Source organism: Aquarana catesbeiana, linkage group LG04, assembly GCF_042186555.1.
Source record: "Aquarana catesbeiana isolate 2022-GZ linkage group LG04, ASM4218655v1, whole genome shotgun sequence".
NCBI lineage: Eukaryota > Metazoa > Chordata > Amphibia > Anura > Ranidae > Aquarana > Aquarana catesbeiana.
The window spans coordinates 659,263,823-659,278,942 of record NC_133327.1 but is presented as its reverse complement, the minus strand read 5'-3'; the positions used below and the strand labels follow the sequence as shown (position 1 = coordinate 659,278,942).

General features: G+C 42.2%; 1 protein-coding gene across 1 annotated transcript in view; it reads left to right on the top strand.

The window, feature by feature from the left end:
* The window catches only part of LOC141140951 (uncharacterized), a 43,631-nt gene extending 28,773 nt beyond the window's left edge, over window positions 1-14,858 (top strand). The window contains exons 8-10 of the mRNA XM_073628510.1: window positions 2,761-2,886; window positions 5,543-5,702; window positions 14,500-14,858. Coding sequence (XP_073484611.1) covers window positions 2,761-2,886; window positions 5,543-5,702; window positions 14,500-14,617 — 404 coding nt within the window. The 3' untranslated portion in view covers window positions 14,618-14,858. The remainder of the gene's footprint in view (window positions 1-2,760; window positions 2,887-5,542; window positions 5,703-14,499) is intronic.
* Window positions 14,859-15,120: the final 262 nt, after the last annotated feature.

The following is a 15,120-nucleotide window of genomic DNA, read 5'->3' as shown; positions in this document are numbered from 1 at the left end:
AGCCTATTGCATTAGGGTGTGCACCCCAAAGCGCAAACACACATGCGTGGGTGTGTGTATGTATGTATATACAGTGTCTCACAAAAGTGAGAACGCCCCTCACATTTTTGTAAATATTTTATTATCTTTTCATGTGACAACACTGAAGAAATGACACTTTGCTACAATGTAAAGTAGTGAGTGTACAGCTTGTATAACAGTGTAAATTTGCTGTCCCCTCAAAATAACTCAACACACAGCCATTAATGTCTAAACCGCTGGCAACAAATGTGAGTACACCCCTAAGTGAAAATGTCCAAATTGGGCCCAATGTGTCAATAATTTGTGGGGCCACCATTGGATGTTAGAGACCTTGCGCTCCTCCACCTTCCGTTTGAGGATGCCCCTCAGGTGCTCAATAAGGTTTAGGTCTGGAGACATGCTTGGCCAGTCCATCACCTTTACCCTCAGCTTCTTTAGCAAGGCACATGACACCAGGGAGGGAAAATGGCTAATTGGGCCCAATTTGGACATTTTCACTTAGGGGTGTACTGACTTTTGTTGCAAGCAGTTTAGACATCAATAGCTGTGTGTTAAGTTATTTTGAGGGGACAGCAAATTTAAACTGTTATACAAGCTGTACACCCACTACTTACCGTATTTATCGGCGTATAACACACACTTTTTTCCCCTTAAAATCAGGGGAAAATCGCGGGTGCGTGTTATACGCCGATCCCCTGCGATCCTGACCTGTCAGAACGAAAAAATCGCTGACTGCGATTTGAAAATGGCGCCGCCAGCGCCGAAATACACAGTGCCGGTCCTCGGCTCTTCTCGGCGGCTTTCGGTTTCACTCGAGCGCCGCCCGAACCTAGCCGAGTATACTCGGCTAGTTTCGGATAGCTCCGCTCACCGTCCGAGTGGGACCGAAAGTAAACGAGAGCCGCCGAGAAGAGCCGAGGACCGGCTCTGTGTATTTCGGCGCCGGCGGCGCCATTTTCAAATTGCGGTCGGCGATTTTGAAGCTCAGAGGCTTCAGCAAGACTGCACTGGGGCAAGGCTGGACTGGGGCAAGGCTGGACTGGACACTGGGGAAGGCTGCACTGACATGGCTGCACTGACATGGCTGCACTAGCAAGGCTGCACTGACAAGGCTGCACTGACATGGCTGCACTGACATGGCTGCACTAGCAAGGCTGCACTGACATGGCTGCACTGGCAAGGCTGCACTAGCAAGGCTGCACTGACATGGCTGCACTGGCAAGGCTGCACTAGCAAGGCTGCACTGACATGGCTGCACTGGCAAGGCTGCACTGACATGGCTGCACTGGCAAGGCTGCACTGACATGGCTGCACTGGGGCAAGGCTGCACTGACATGGCTGCACTGAGAAGGCTGCAATTATGGGCATTTAAATGTAAGTGTTTTTCCCTTCAACTTCCCTCCTAAAAGTTTTTTTTCCTTAAAATTCCCTCCTAAATTGAGGTGCGTGTTATACGCCGATAAATACGGTATATTGTAGCAAAGTGTCATTTCTTCAGTGTTGTCACATGAAAAGATATAATAAAATATTTGAAATGTTAGGAGTGTACTCACTTTTGTGAGATACTGTATATGTATATACAGAGATATTTGTGTGTATACAAACACACACACACTCTCTTATAAATAAATGTAAAAAATATTTTAAAATGTATTAAAATATTGACGGTGTCAGTAGTTTTTTATGTTTATTATGTTATTTTTTATTATTTTTTACAATTTTTTTTTAGGATCCCTGTTGGGGGGCTTTGATGAAATATCAGCATGGGGAATCTGCGCTGCACGGGGTGATTAGGGTGTGCCCAGGCACACCTGGCACACCCCCTGTGCACGCCTATGGCAAGGGTTATGTATGAACACTGTCATACTGGCTTTTTTTTGTCAGCTGAAGCTGCCAACCTTCTCTGTGTACAGAGCAATAACAGCTTTCATTTATCAGAGCCCAATTACTGTGTATTGGGAAGTGGGAGCAGGGCAGAAGGACTGAACATACTGCACATGTCTTAATGATGACCTTTTTTTGGGCATGTGTAGCACGCCCAAAGTCTGGAACTAGTTAAAGACCCTGTAACAATTCCTTAGGCTTCATACACACTGGATTTTAAGAGCCAGTGCATGAGACCTCCGGCGTTTTGGTGCAGTTGGAAGGCAGAGCCACACCATCCAGTCCTGCTGCCGGCAGCCTGTAAGACTCTATTAGAGGCCGAAAGCTGCTGCAGCTGGGCGGTGCACAGAATGTTAAGGGCACTATACATGCAGAGAAGAATGCTTGGGAGTAGAACTACTTGAGAACATAGTCTTATAACATTAAATGTTGCCACCATTCACATGGAACGAATGTACATGCTGTTTCATAGGAACAAATACCTCTGCAAATGTTTTTAAAAATACACCCAAGTCTTGGGAGTTCTTTGTGTAGCTATGATGTCACATCTTGTTAGTGTGGTACAAAGGCTAGCTGCTCAATTGAAGTGGATGGGGCAGGTTAAGACATTTGGCAGAAGAGAAGAGTAGGGATTATAAATCCAGCACTCTGTATAAACTGTTTTATAAGGACACTGACTGCAATAAAAACTCAACAGAAGCTCTAAACCTTACCCAATCTATCCAAAACAAAAACAAAGTTTGGGCTGGAGTTGGGCTTCAGTAGCAAAAAAAAGGTTTTGCTATTTGCTGTATGGTGACCCTCCTGTTCTATAATGCTAATGTATTACAATGTTCTCGTTTCACTGTACATTAGATGTTAATGAATGCTTCACCGGTGAGAACAACTGCAGTAGCACCTCCCTGTGTGAGAATACCTATGGAGGATACCGATGTCTGTGTAACACAAGCATGAAACTGGAAGGGGACAACTGTGTGTCTGGTAATGTGATTATGTCTGATTTACAAAGGGCTTATTTAGATACCTGGAGTAAGGCAGTGGGCTCAGTGTAAAATGACAGCAGCCTTCTGAACATTTTTAGGTAATACAAAGGCCTTATTTAAAATTGAGGATGGTGGTAACGGTGCCTGATTAGTAAAGCTGGCCCTGTAGATCATTTGAAAACTGTAATTTTTGGGAAAAATGTTCAACTGAGTTAAAGGGGCCAATTTCACAATCACTTTAGAGCAAAATGAGCAGACAAATGGAAAACTCTAATGGTAGCAAACACATTTCTATGTTGGAAGAAATCACCGGCAACCCAAAGCTTATTCTTATAAGAATTTTCTTTGGCACAATAGCAGTGTACAATCCACATAAACTAACGCATTTCGGCTGAAAGTTTCGGCAAAGTTTTTTGTGGATTGTACACTGCTATTGTGCCAAATTCTTATAAGAAGAAGCTTTGGGTTGCCAGCGATTTCTTCTATTATGGACTCACAGTGAACTACACAACCAGTGCACCAACTCTGCTCATCAACTTCCATATAGCAGTAGAGCTTGGGTGAGTCTTTTCCTTACATTTCTATGTGTTTAATTTCCTCCTGGACAAGAAAAGTCCTAAGCACATGCACTTGTTAAAGGTAATCTGGTTCGCCAATCGAAAACTGAGAAATTGACATAGTACTCGAATGAAAAGTTGTCCCAAATTAATTGAGTCCATGTAAGCACCATCAAATGCTCTGGCATATGAATTTGAACCTTTCTTGCCTGAATGTTCAAACAAAAATCTACAGGTTTAAGGCCATATTAAAGTGGAATTCCAGGATAACCCTAACCACTCTTAAATGGAATGGTGTAATAGTAGAATGGTGTAATGGTACAATATTCTTTGTAGACAGCTTTGGTGATACAAAAGCCTCAGTAGACAGCTATGGTAGTACAGCAGCTTCAATCTATAGCTTTAACAACAAAGTGGCCTTCACAGATAACAATGGTGATACAGAGGCCTCCTTATACAGCTATGTTGATATAATGATTTCCAATAAAATGTATTTGAACCAGTGATCTCAGTATGGTTACTACGTGGCATCATTCGTAAGCTGAAGTAATACAGGAGCCTCAGTAGTAGACCATAGTGATACAGTGGCCTCAGTAATAAGCAATATTGATACAGTGGCTTTATTAGGAAACCATTTCTGACACAGTGGCCTCAGTATGAAGCCATAGAAATACAGTGACCTCAGTAGTAGTCCACAGTAATACAAGGGCCCCAGTAAGAAGCAATATTGATACAGTGGTCTCATTAGTAAGCCATAGTTATATTGTGACCTCAGTAGGAAGCCATTAGTGATACAGTGGTCTCAGTAGTATTTCATAGTGACACAATGCCCCCCCCAGTAGGAAGCAATAATGATACAGTGACAGCATTAGTAAGCCATGGGTATACAGTGTCCTTATCGGTAAGCCATAGTTGTAGAAAGGCCTCATTAGGAAAATGTTAGTAATACAGTAGCCTCAATAGTAAGTCACCGTCATACAATGGCCTCAGTAGGAAGGTGTAGTGATACAAGTACTAGTACTCCATAGCAATGCAATGGCCCCGTTAGAAAGCCATAGTTATACAGTAGCTTTATTAGAAAACCATTAGTGATACAATGGCCCCAGTAGGAAGCTACAGTAATATAGTGATCACATTAGTAAGTCATAGCCATACTATAGCCTCATTGTAAGTCATACTTACTGTATACGGTGACCTCAGTAGGAAGCCATAATAATACAGCAGGCTAGTGGTCTATAGGGATACAATGGCCCCATTAGGAAGCCATAATGAAACAGTGACTTCATAAGTAAGCCATAGTTATAGAGTGGCCTCAGGAAGAATCTATAGTGATACAGTGGACTCAGTATTAGTACATAGTGATATAATGGCCCCATTAGGAAGCCATAATGAAACAGTAAGATCATTAAAAAGCTGTAGCTTACAGTGACCTCATTAGGAAGCCATTAGTTATACAGTGGGCTCAGTCATATTCTATAGGGATACAGTGGCCTCGACAGTAAACCATAGCTCTAGAATGGCCTCAATCATAAACTATTAGTACTACATGGGCCGCAGTAAAAATCCATAGTGATACAATGGTCCCAGTAGGAAGCAACAATGATACAATGAACACATTAGTAAGTCATGGTGATACAGTGGCCTCAGTAGGAAGGTGTAGTGATACAATGGGCTCAGTAATACTAGTACTCCACAGCAATGCAATGGCCCGGTTAGAAAGCCATAGTTATACAGTAGCTTTATTAGAAAACCATTAGTGATACAACGGCCACAGTAGTGAGCCACAGCGATGTTTGGCCTCAGTAGGAAGTCATACATTTCCTACAGGGCAAGCAGTAAAAAAAAAAAACTGTTAGTGGTTGCAAGGGAAGGTCCCACCATGGTGACTCACCACTTTTAAGCTATTCTAGTAGTTGTATTATGTTATTGCTGTACATGTTTTCGTAAGCAATTTTGCTTATTTTCTTTTAATGTAATGATGTGATGTATTGTAATGATGTGTCCATAGAAATTATTATTATGATTGGTTTTTTTTGTATAAACACCCTACAGATGAAATACTTTGTAATATATTTATATCATCCTTTTGTTTCTCAGCTTACAAGTTAGATTCCGAGCTGTGGAACCCCACCAGCAGTTCTGGAGACCGTGAAAAACTAATCCTTGCCTTAGCTTTGGGATTTGGCATCCCTCTGGTTCTGCTATCAGTCCTGCTAATATATTGTATCTGCTTCAAGAAGAAGACCGGAGAAGCGATGTAAGTTGGAATTTAATGTTCCCATCCAAAATAAAATAAAAAATACTAATGTGGTCGTTGCCTCAGACAGTGCTATGTGGTGATGAAAGTTCTTGAAGCAGAACTTTCAAAGTATTCACAGCGCTTCACTTTTTCCACATTTTGTTATGTTACAGCCTTATTCCAAAATGGATTCAATTCATTATATCCCTCAAAATTCTACGAACAATACCCCATAATGACAACTTGAAAGAAGTTTGTTTGAAATCTTTGCAAATTTATTAAAAATAAGAAACAAACAAAAAAAAAAATCCCATGTACATAAGTATTCACAGCCTTTGCTCAATACTTTGTTAAAGCACCTTTGGCACCAATTATAGCCTCAAGTATGATGCTACAAGCTTAGCACACCTATTTCTGGCAGTTTCTCCCATTCTTCTTTGCAGGACCTCTCAAGCTCCATCAGGTTGGATGGGGAGCGTCGGTGCACAACCATTTTCAGATCTCTCCAGAGATGTTCAATTGGGTTCAAGTCTGGGCTCTGGCTGGGCCACTCAAGGGTATTCAGAGTTGTCCCGTAGCCGCTACTTTTTTATCTTGGCTGTGTGCTTAGGGTCATTGTTCTGTTGGAAGATGAACCTTCGCCCCAGTCTGAGGTCCAGAGCACTGGAGCAGGTTTTTATCAAGGATGTCTCTGTACTGCATTCATTCATCTTTCCCTTGATCCTGACTAGTCTCCCAGTTCCTGATGCTGAAAAACATCCCCACAGCATGATTCTGCCACCACCATGCTTCACTGTAGCGGTGGTATTGGCCAGGTGATGAGTGGGGGTTTCCTCCAGACATGATGCTTGCCATTCAGGCAAAAGAGTTTAATCCTTGTTTCATCAGACCAGAGAATTTTGTTTCTCATGGTCTGAGAGTCCTTCAGGTGCCTTTTGGCAAACTCCAGGTGGGCTATCATGTGCCTTTTACTGAGGAGTGGCTTCTGTCTGGCCACTCTACCATACAGGCCTGATTGGTGGAGTGCTGCAGAGATGGTTGTTTTTCTAGAAGGTTCTCCTCTCTCCACAGAGAAACGCTGCAGGTTTTTGGTCACCTCCCGGACTAAGGTTCTTCTCTCCCAATCGCTCAGTTTGGCTGGGCGGCCCGCTCCAGGAACAGTCATTGTGGTTCCAAACTTCTTCCAATTATGGATGATGTAGGCCACTATACTGCAGAAATTTTTCTGTACCCTTCTCCAGATCTGTGCCTTAATACAATCCTGTCAGGAAGGTCTATAGACAATTCCTTGGACTTCATGGCTTGGTTTGTGCTTTGACATGCACTGTTAACTGTGGGACCTTGTATAGACAGTTGTGTGCCTTTCCCAATCATGTCCAATCAACTGAACTTACCACAGGTGGTCTCCAATAAAGTTGTAGAAACATCTCAAGGATGATCAGTGGAAACAGGATGCATCTGAGCTCAATTTTGAGTGTCATGGCAAAGGCTGTGAATACTTATGTACATGTGATTTGTTTGTTATTTATTTGTAATAATTTTGCAAAGATTTCAGACAAACTTCTTTCACGTTGTCATTATGGGGTATTGTTTGTAGAATTTAGAGGAAAATAATGAATTCAATTTGTTTTGGAATAAGGCTGTAACATAACAAAATGTGGAAAAAGTGAAGCGCTGTGAATACTTTCCGGATGCACTGTCATCAATTGAAGTGTATGGGTTGTCCGGCTTAAAATTGAAATATGATCACCATTCAAAAATTAGCAAAACACACAATGTAACCATCGTGATTATGGCTTCTTGCGGTGATTTACGAACAGAATCTAGTATTTACTCGGGTTGCTACTTAAAGCGGAGTTCCAGCTGGACCCATGTTTATTAAAAGTCAGCAGCTACAAAAAGTGTAGCTGCTGACTTTTAATAAACAGACCCTCACCTGTCCCACGGTCCAGCGATGCGGCCGCCCGAACCCTCCGTTCTCTCCCCCCTGTCTGTCCTCGACGCCGGCAAGTGTGAGCACCCGTCACAAGTCAGGCTGCGCGTCCTGAATGACTGGGAAATTTTCTGGGACCTGCGACGTGTCCCAGAAGATTGCAGGGAGGGCGGAAGTGGGAGCTGGGTACCTGTGAAAACTAGGTACCCGCCCCCCCCCCCCCCCCCCCCCAAAAAAAAAAGACATGCCATGTCAGGAGGTCAGGATACCTTAAACTGCTACCTGCTTTAAACTAAAATTCCATTATCATGGGGATTCACTATTGGGGTTGTGTAGATGGACAAATGCAGTGTGCCTTCAGATACATTCTGACTCCATAGATGCTTCTGACTTCATTTGGCATCCTTTTAAGCTGCTTCAAGCTGCTTTTGTATTCCTATCGATTTGTATATGTAGAAAAGCAGTTCTGACTCAAACTAAACCCTATGCACAGAGATGCCCGTAGTTTGGTGATTACAATGTCAGCTCTGTTCACCTTGCCACCGAACAAAGCTCGTAATTATTGTTTGTAGTCAGGAGACTTGTTGGATGTGACTATTACACACACTGACTCACACATTTACCATACAGATAACTGATTTTTTATTGTGAACACAGTAATTGGTATCATTTTGCTGTCTTGTAAATGTACCTAAAATAGTTCCAGTGGAATTGCGTAGCCTGTGTGTTAAACTCCTCAATGAATAATAACACAGGATTACACTGCGCAGAGGAATTGCCTTTGTAGTGTAAATATGAACTGTGCATTTGGGAGCTTGGCAAATTCCACAGCTCTAAATATGTTTGGTGGAATTTTTCCTGAATACGAGATCTTCTTGTACCATTAATGGCTGCTAGGGGTAAGAAAATATCTCAACGGTTGTCTAGATTACTTTAAGGTCTCAGTCACACAGGCATGTAATTATATGCATTTATGGGACATTTCTAAATACATATACTGTAAATGCATGTAATCATTTTAACCACTTGCTGACCAGCCGCCACAGTTTCACTGCGGCAGGTTGGCATGGCTGCGCGAATCGCCGTAGCTGTATGTCAGCCGCTTTAAGGGCTCTAGAGGCTGCGCACCCACGCCGATGCGAGTGGCAGCCGCGCTCTCCTATGGCGACCTGCGAACGTTCCAGAGAGAGACAGAATGGGGATTTGTCAATGTACACAGAAAGATTGCTGAACTGTCAGGGAAGTAGAGTGAGATCTGCTGTTCCTAGTGATCAGGAACAGCGATCTCTCTGTACTCCCAGTCAGTCCACCCCCCATAGTTAGAAACACCTCCCTAGGGAACACTTAAACTCTTGATCGCCCCCTAGTGTTAACCCCTTCCCTGCCAGTGTCATTTACAGTGGGGACAGAAAGTATTCAGACCACCTTAAATTTTTCACTCTTTGTTATATGTAATAATAATAATAATATTGCAGCCATTTGCTAAAATCATTTAAGTTCATTTTTTTTCCTCATTAATGTACACACAGCACCCCATATTGACAGAAAAACACAGAATTGTTGACATTTTTGCAGATTTATTAAAAAAGAAAAACTGAAATATCACATGGTCCTAAGTATTCAGACCCTTTGCTCAGTATTTAGTAGAAGCACCCTTTTGATCTAATACAGCCATGAGTCGTTTTGGGAAAGATGCAACAAGTTTTTCACACCTGGATTTGGGGATCCTCTGCCATTCCTCCTTGCAGATCCTCTCCAGTTCTGTCAGGTTGGATGGTAAACGTTGGTGGACGGCCATTTTTAGGTCTCTCCAGAGATGCTCAATTGGGTTTAAGTCAGGGCTCTGGCTGGGCCATTCAAGAACAGTCACAGAGTTGTTGTGAAGCCACTCCTTCGTTATTTTAGCTGTGTGCTTAGGGTCATTGTCTTGTTGGAAGGTAAACCTTCGGCCCAGTCTGAGGTCCTGAGCACTCTGGAGAAGGTTTTCGTCCAGGATATCCCTGTACTTGGCCGCATTCATCTTTCCCTCGATTGCAACCAGTCGTCCTGTCCCTGCAGCTGAAAAACACACCCACAGCATGATGCTGCCACCACCATGCTTCACTGTTGGGACTGTATTGGACAGGTGATGAGCAGTGCCTGGTTTTCTCCACACATACCGTTTAGAATTAAGGCCATAAAGTTCTATCTTGGTCTCATCAGACCAGAGAATCTTATTTCTCACCATCTTAGAGTCCTTCAGGTGGTTTTTAGAAAACTCCATGCGGACTTTCATGTGTCTTGCACTGAGGAGAGGCTTCCGTCGGGCCACTCTGCCATAAAGCCCCGACTGGTGGAGGGCTGCAGTGATGGTTGACTTTCTACAACTTTCTCCCATCTCCCGACTGCATCTCTGGAGCTCAGCCGCAGTGATCTTTGGGTTCCTCTTTATCTCTCTCACCAAGGCTCTTCTCCCCCGATAGCTCAGTTTGGCCGGACAGCCAGCTCTAGGAAGGGTTCTGGTCATCTTAAACGTCTTCCATTTAAAGATTATGGAGGCCACTGTGCTCTTAGGAACCTTAAGTGCAGCAGAATTTTTTTTGTAACCTTGGCCAGATCTGTGCCTTGCCACAATTCTGTCTCTGAGCTCTTCAGGCAGTTCCTTTGACCTCATGATTCTCATTTGCTCTGACATGCACTGTGAGCTGTAAGGTCTTATATAGACATGTGTGTGATTTTCCTAATCAAGTCCAGTCAGTATAATCAAACACAGCTGGACTCAAATGAAGGTGTAGAACCATCTCAAGGATGATCAGAAGAAATGGACAGCACCTGAGTTAAATATATGAGTGTCGCAGCAAAGGGTCTGAATACTTAGGACCATGTGATATTTCAGTTTTTCTTTAATAGATCTGCAAAAATGTCAACAATTCTGTGTTTTTCTGTCGATATGGGGTGCTGTGTGTACATTAATGAGGAAAAAATGAACTTAAATGATTTTAGCAAATGGCTGCAATATAACAAAGAGTGAAAAATTTGAGGGGGTCTAAATACTTTCTGTCCCCACTGTATACAGTAATCAGTGGCTATTTATAGCTCTGATCACTGTATAAATGTCACTGGTCCCAAAAAAGTGTCAAAAGTGTCCGATCTGTCCGCCACTGTCACAGTCCCACTAAAAATCGCTGATTGCTGTCATTACTAGTAAAAAAAAAAAAAAAAGATTATAAAAATGCCATAAATCTATCCCCTATTTTGTAGACGCGATAACATTTTCCCAAACCAATCAATATATACTTATTGTGATTTTTTTTTTTACCAAAAATATGTAGAAGAATACATATTGGCCTAAACTGATGAAGACATTTTTTTTTTCCTATTTTTTTTTTTTAATGATATTTATTATAGCAAAAAGTAAAAAATATTGTTTTTATTTTTTCAAAATTGTCAGCCTTTTTTGTTTTTTAGCACAAAAAATAAAAAATGCAGAGATTATCAAATACCACCAAAAGAAAGTGTGGTGAAAAAAGGACGTAGATTTTGTTTGGGTACAGCATCACACCACAGCGCAATTGTCAGTTAAAGTGCCGTATCGCAAACAATGGTCTGGTCATTAAGGGAGCAAATCCTTCTGGTCCTTAAGTGGTTACATTGTATATTGCACATTGTAGGGTTGATTTACTAAAGGCAAATAAGCTGTTTACTGTGCAAGGGAATTTTCTCTTAGTTTAGTGAATAGGTTGACGCTCTGCTGACTTTCACCATTCAATCACATGTAAGTGAATGAGTATCATTTGCAAAGTGAATTATCACCACATTCGCTATGCTAAGGGAAAATCCCCTTGCAAAGTAAACAGCATATTTGCCTTAAGTACGGTAAATAATAGCCCATGTGAATACATACATTCAAGTGCATTCAGTTGAGCTGTGTTTATAAAAATGGAAATCTGTGCATCCTTGGGCAAATTAGACACTCTGAACCAGCCTTTCCCAAACTTTTAAATTGGTTCTAAAGGCAGAAGGTTTTTTGCCTTAATGCATTTTTTCTGCATTAAGGTAAAAAACCTGGGTGCAGCTCAAGAGCTCTTTCTCTCCTCATTGGCTCACACAGCAGTGGAAGCCATTGGCTCCAGCTGCTGTCAATCACAGCCAGTGAGCCAATGAGGAGAGGCCGGGGGCGGGGCCAAGCTACGTTCTGTGCATGAATAGACAATGTCCATTCATAGGAGTGCAGCTCAGGAGCAAGCCTGCTTGAATGCCCCCATAGCAAGAGGCTTGCTATTGGGGGGCACTTGGCAAGGGTTAGGGGCCAGGACCGCTGGCGGGGGACTCAAAAAGAAGAGGATTGGGGCTGCTCTGTGCAAAACCATTACACAGAGCAGGTAAGTATAGCATGTTGTTTTTTTTTTTTGTTTTTTTTTTTACCACTTCAGCTCCGGAAAGTTTTACTCCCTTCATGACCAGGCCATTTTTTTGCTATACGGCACTGCGTTACTTTAACTGACAATTGCGCGGTCGTGCAACGCTGTATCCAAATACAATTTTTTTTCCCCCACTAATAGAGCTTTCTTTTGATGGTATTTGATCACCTCTGCTCGTTTAATTTTTTGCACTATATATACAAAAAAAGACCGACAATTTAAAAAAAAAACAAAACAATATTTTTTACTTTCTGCTATAAAACATTCCCAATAAAAAATGTAAAAAATCTAATTTCTTCATTCATTTAGGCCAATATGTATTTCCCTACATGTTTTTGGTAAAAAAAAATCCCAATACGTGTATATTGATTGTTTTGCACAAAAGTTATAGTGTCCACAAACTATGGGATATTTTTTTACTATTAATGGCGGCAATCAGCGACTTATAGCGGGTCTGATATATTTTGGTGGACAAATCGGACACTAAGTGACACTTTTGACACTTTTTGTGGACCAGTGATACCAATACAGTGATCAGTGCTAAAAAACTATACTTATGACACTGGCAGGGAAGGGGTTAACGTTAGGGGCGATCAAAGGGTTAAATGTGTTCCCTGGGAGTGATTACTAACTGTGGGGGGTGGGGCTTTGACTGGCGGAATGTAAAGATCTGTATTCCTGCTTAGCAGAAACACAGGATCAGCACGTTCCCCCCTCACAGAATGGTGGTCTGCCTTGTTTACAAGCAGGTCGCCGACGGTGTGCGTGCACACCCCAGACCCGGAAATGTCAGAAGTACGAGATCTGGCTACAGGGTCTGGCGCAGAGCGGCCACTCTGCCGCAGTAAATATACGGTGGGCGGTCCATAATCACAACCTTTTATAATCACTTTAACCACTGAGAAAACCATGAAATAATTCTCAGGTCCCTGCTAAAATCAGCCAATCTGAGGTCATTGGGAAAATGTCCCTTACATTGGTGGGCAGTGGGAGGAATGCCCCCTCCCCCATTACAGTGGTAGGCAGAATGCCACAATTACAGTCAGCTAAAAAAGTCATTGGTGTCATCCCATTGGCTCTGGACCTGGAACCATGCATGGGCCATCAAATGGGAGGTCAAATAGCCACAGCTCAAGGAACCCCTAGCAACTGCTGGAGGAACCCCAAGGTTCCACAGAACCCTGATTGAGAAAGGCTGCTCTAAGTGCTTGTATTTAACCGCTTCAGCCCCGGAAGATTTTACCCCCTTCCTGACCAGAGCACTTTTTGCGATTCGGCACTGCGTCGCTTTAACTGACAATTGCGCGGTTGTGCGATGTTACACCAAAACAAAATTGACGTCCTTTATTTCTCACAAATAGAACTTTCTTTTGGTGGTATTTGATCACCTCTGCGGTTTTTATTTTTTTGCACTATAAACAAAAAAAAAGCGACAATTTTGAAAAAAAAAGTAATATTTTTCACATTTTGCTATAATAAATATCCCCAAAAAATATATAAAAAAACCAATTTTTTTTCCTCAGTTTAGGCCGATACGTATTCTTCTACATATTTTTGGTAAAAAAGAACGCAATAAGCGTATATTGATTGGTTTGCGCAAACGTTTTAGCGTCTACAAAATAGGGGATAGTTTTATGGCATTTTTATTATAAATTTTTTTTTATTAGTAATGACGTAGATTTGCGATTTTTAACGCGACTGCGACATTATGGCGGACACATCGGACACTTTTGACACTATTTTGGGACCATTGTCATGTATACAGCGATCAGTGCTATAAAAATGCACAGATTACTGTGTAAATGACACTGGCAGGGAAGGGGTTAAACACTAGGGGGCGATCAAGGGGTTAACTGTGTCCTACGGAGTGATTCTAACTGTGGGGGGAGGGGCTACCAGTGACATGACAGCGATCACTGCTCCCGATGACAGGGAGCAGTGACCTATGTCCTGTCACTAGGCAGAACGGGAAAATGCCTTGTTTACATGGGCATCTCCCCGTTCTGCGGCTCTGTGACAAGATCGCGGGACACCGGCAGACATCGAGTCCGCAGAACCCGCGGGCACGGTCACGATGTACGCGGTGGGCGCACGCCCACTAGCCCCGCCAATTAAAGGGGACGTACAGGTACGCCCATTTGCCCACCGCTGCCATTGTGCCGATGCATATCGACGCGCAGCGGTCGGCAAGTGGTTAATTCAGCTTTAGCTTAGCTTTGTTTTGGAGAGATTGCAGCTATGAGATATCCACACACACAGGGCATCTGCCAAGCTTCAACAAAGCTTCAAAAGAGCATCACCGAAGCATCACTAAAGTTTTATCAGAGCTTCGCCGAAGCTTCACCAAAGCACCACTGAAGCTTCATCGAAGCACCACTGAAGCGTCACAAACACATCATAAAAGCATGTTGAAGCACTTTAATGTGCGTTGAAGTTGAAGCAAGTGTAATTAACCCCTTAGTGCATTGTGTTCTATTTGCAGGATTGCCTCTGCACCACCTGAGAACCTGGTCGACAGTGTCAACATATACGACAGCAACGTCTACTGCTCACAGCCAACTCCCTTCTACAAAGTGCACTTCACCCAGCCCAGAGAATAAGACCTAAAACAGCAGAACCCAACAAACACCTACTACCTCAATGGAGTGTCTCAGAAAACATGATGGCAACATGAAGCAGATGAACATCTAAGGACATCACTCTACCCTATTAGTAGACATGTGCACTGCCGAAAAATTTGTTTGTTTTCATTTCATTTGTTTCTTTTGTTTTTTTTTTTTCGTTTTTAAGGTCATTCATTGTGATTGAAATTCGTTATTTCGAATAAATTCGTAACTTCAGAAAAATTCTAATTCGTTACGTTCCATTCTTTTAGATGCGCTGTTCGCTATTTCGATCATTCATAAAAATCCAAATGTCGAAAATCCAAAAATGCAGAAATTCGAAAATCCGAAAATGCAAAAATTTGAAAATCCAAAAAATTTGAAAATCTGAAATAATAACTAACTAATAATAACTAACTATTAAATTATAGGTATTGGAATTTCCTTTCAAATTTGGCTGTTAGTGAACGTAACGAATACAAATTTATCCAAAGTTGCAA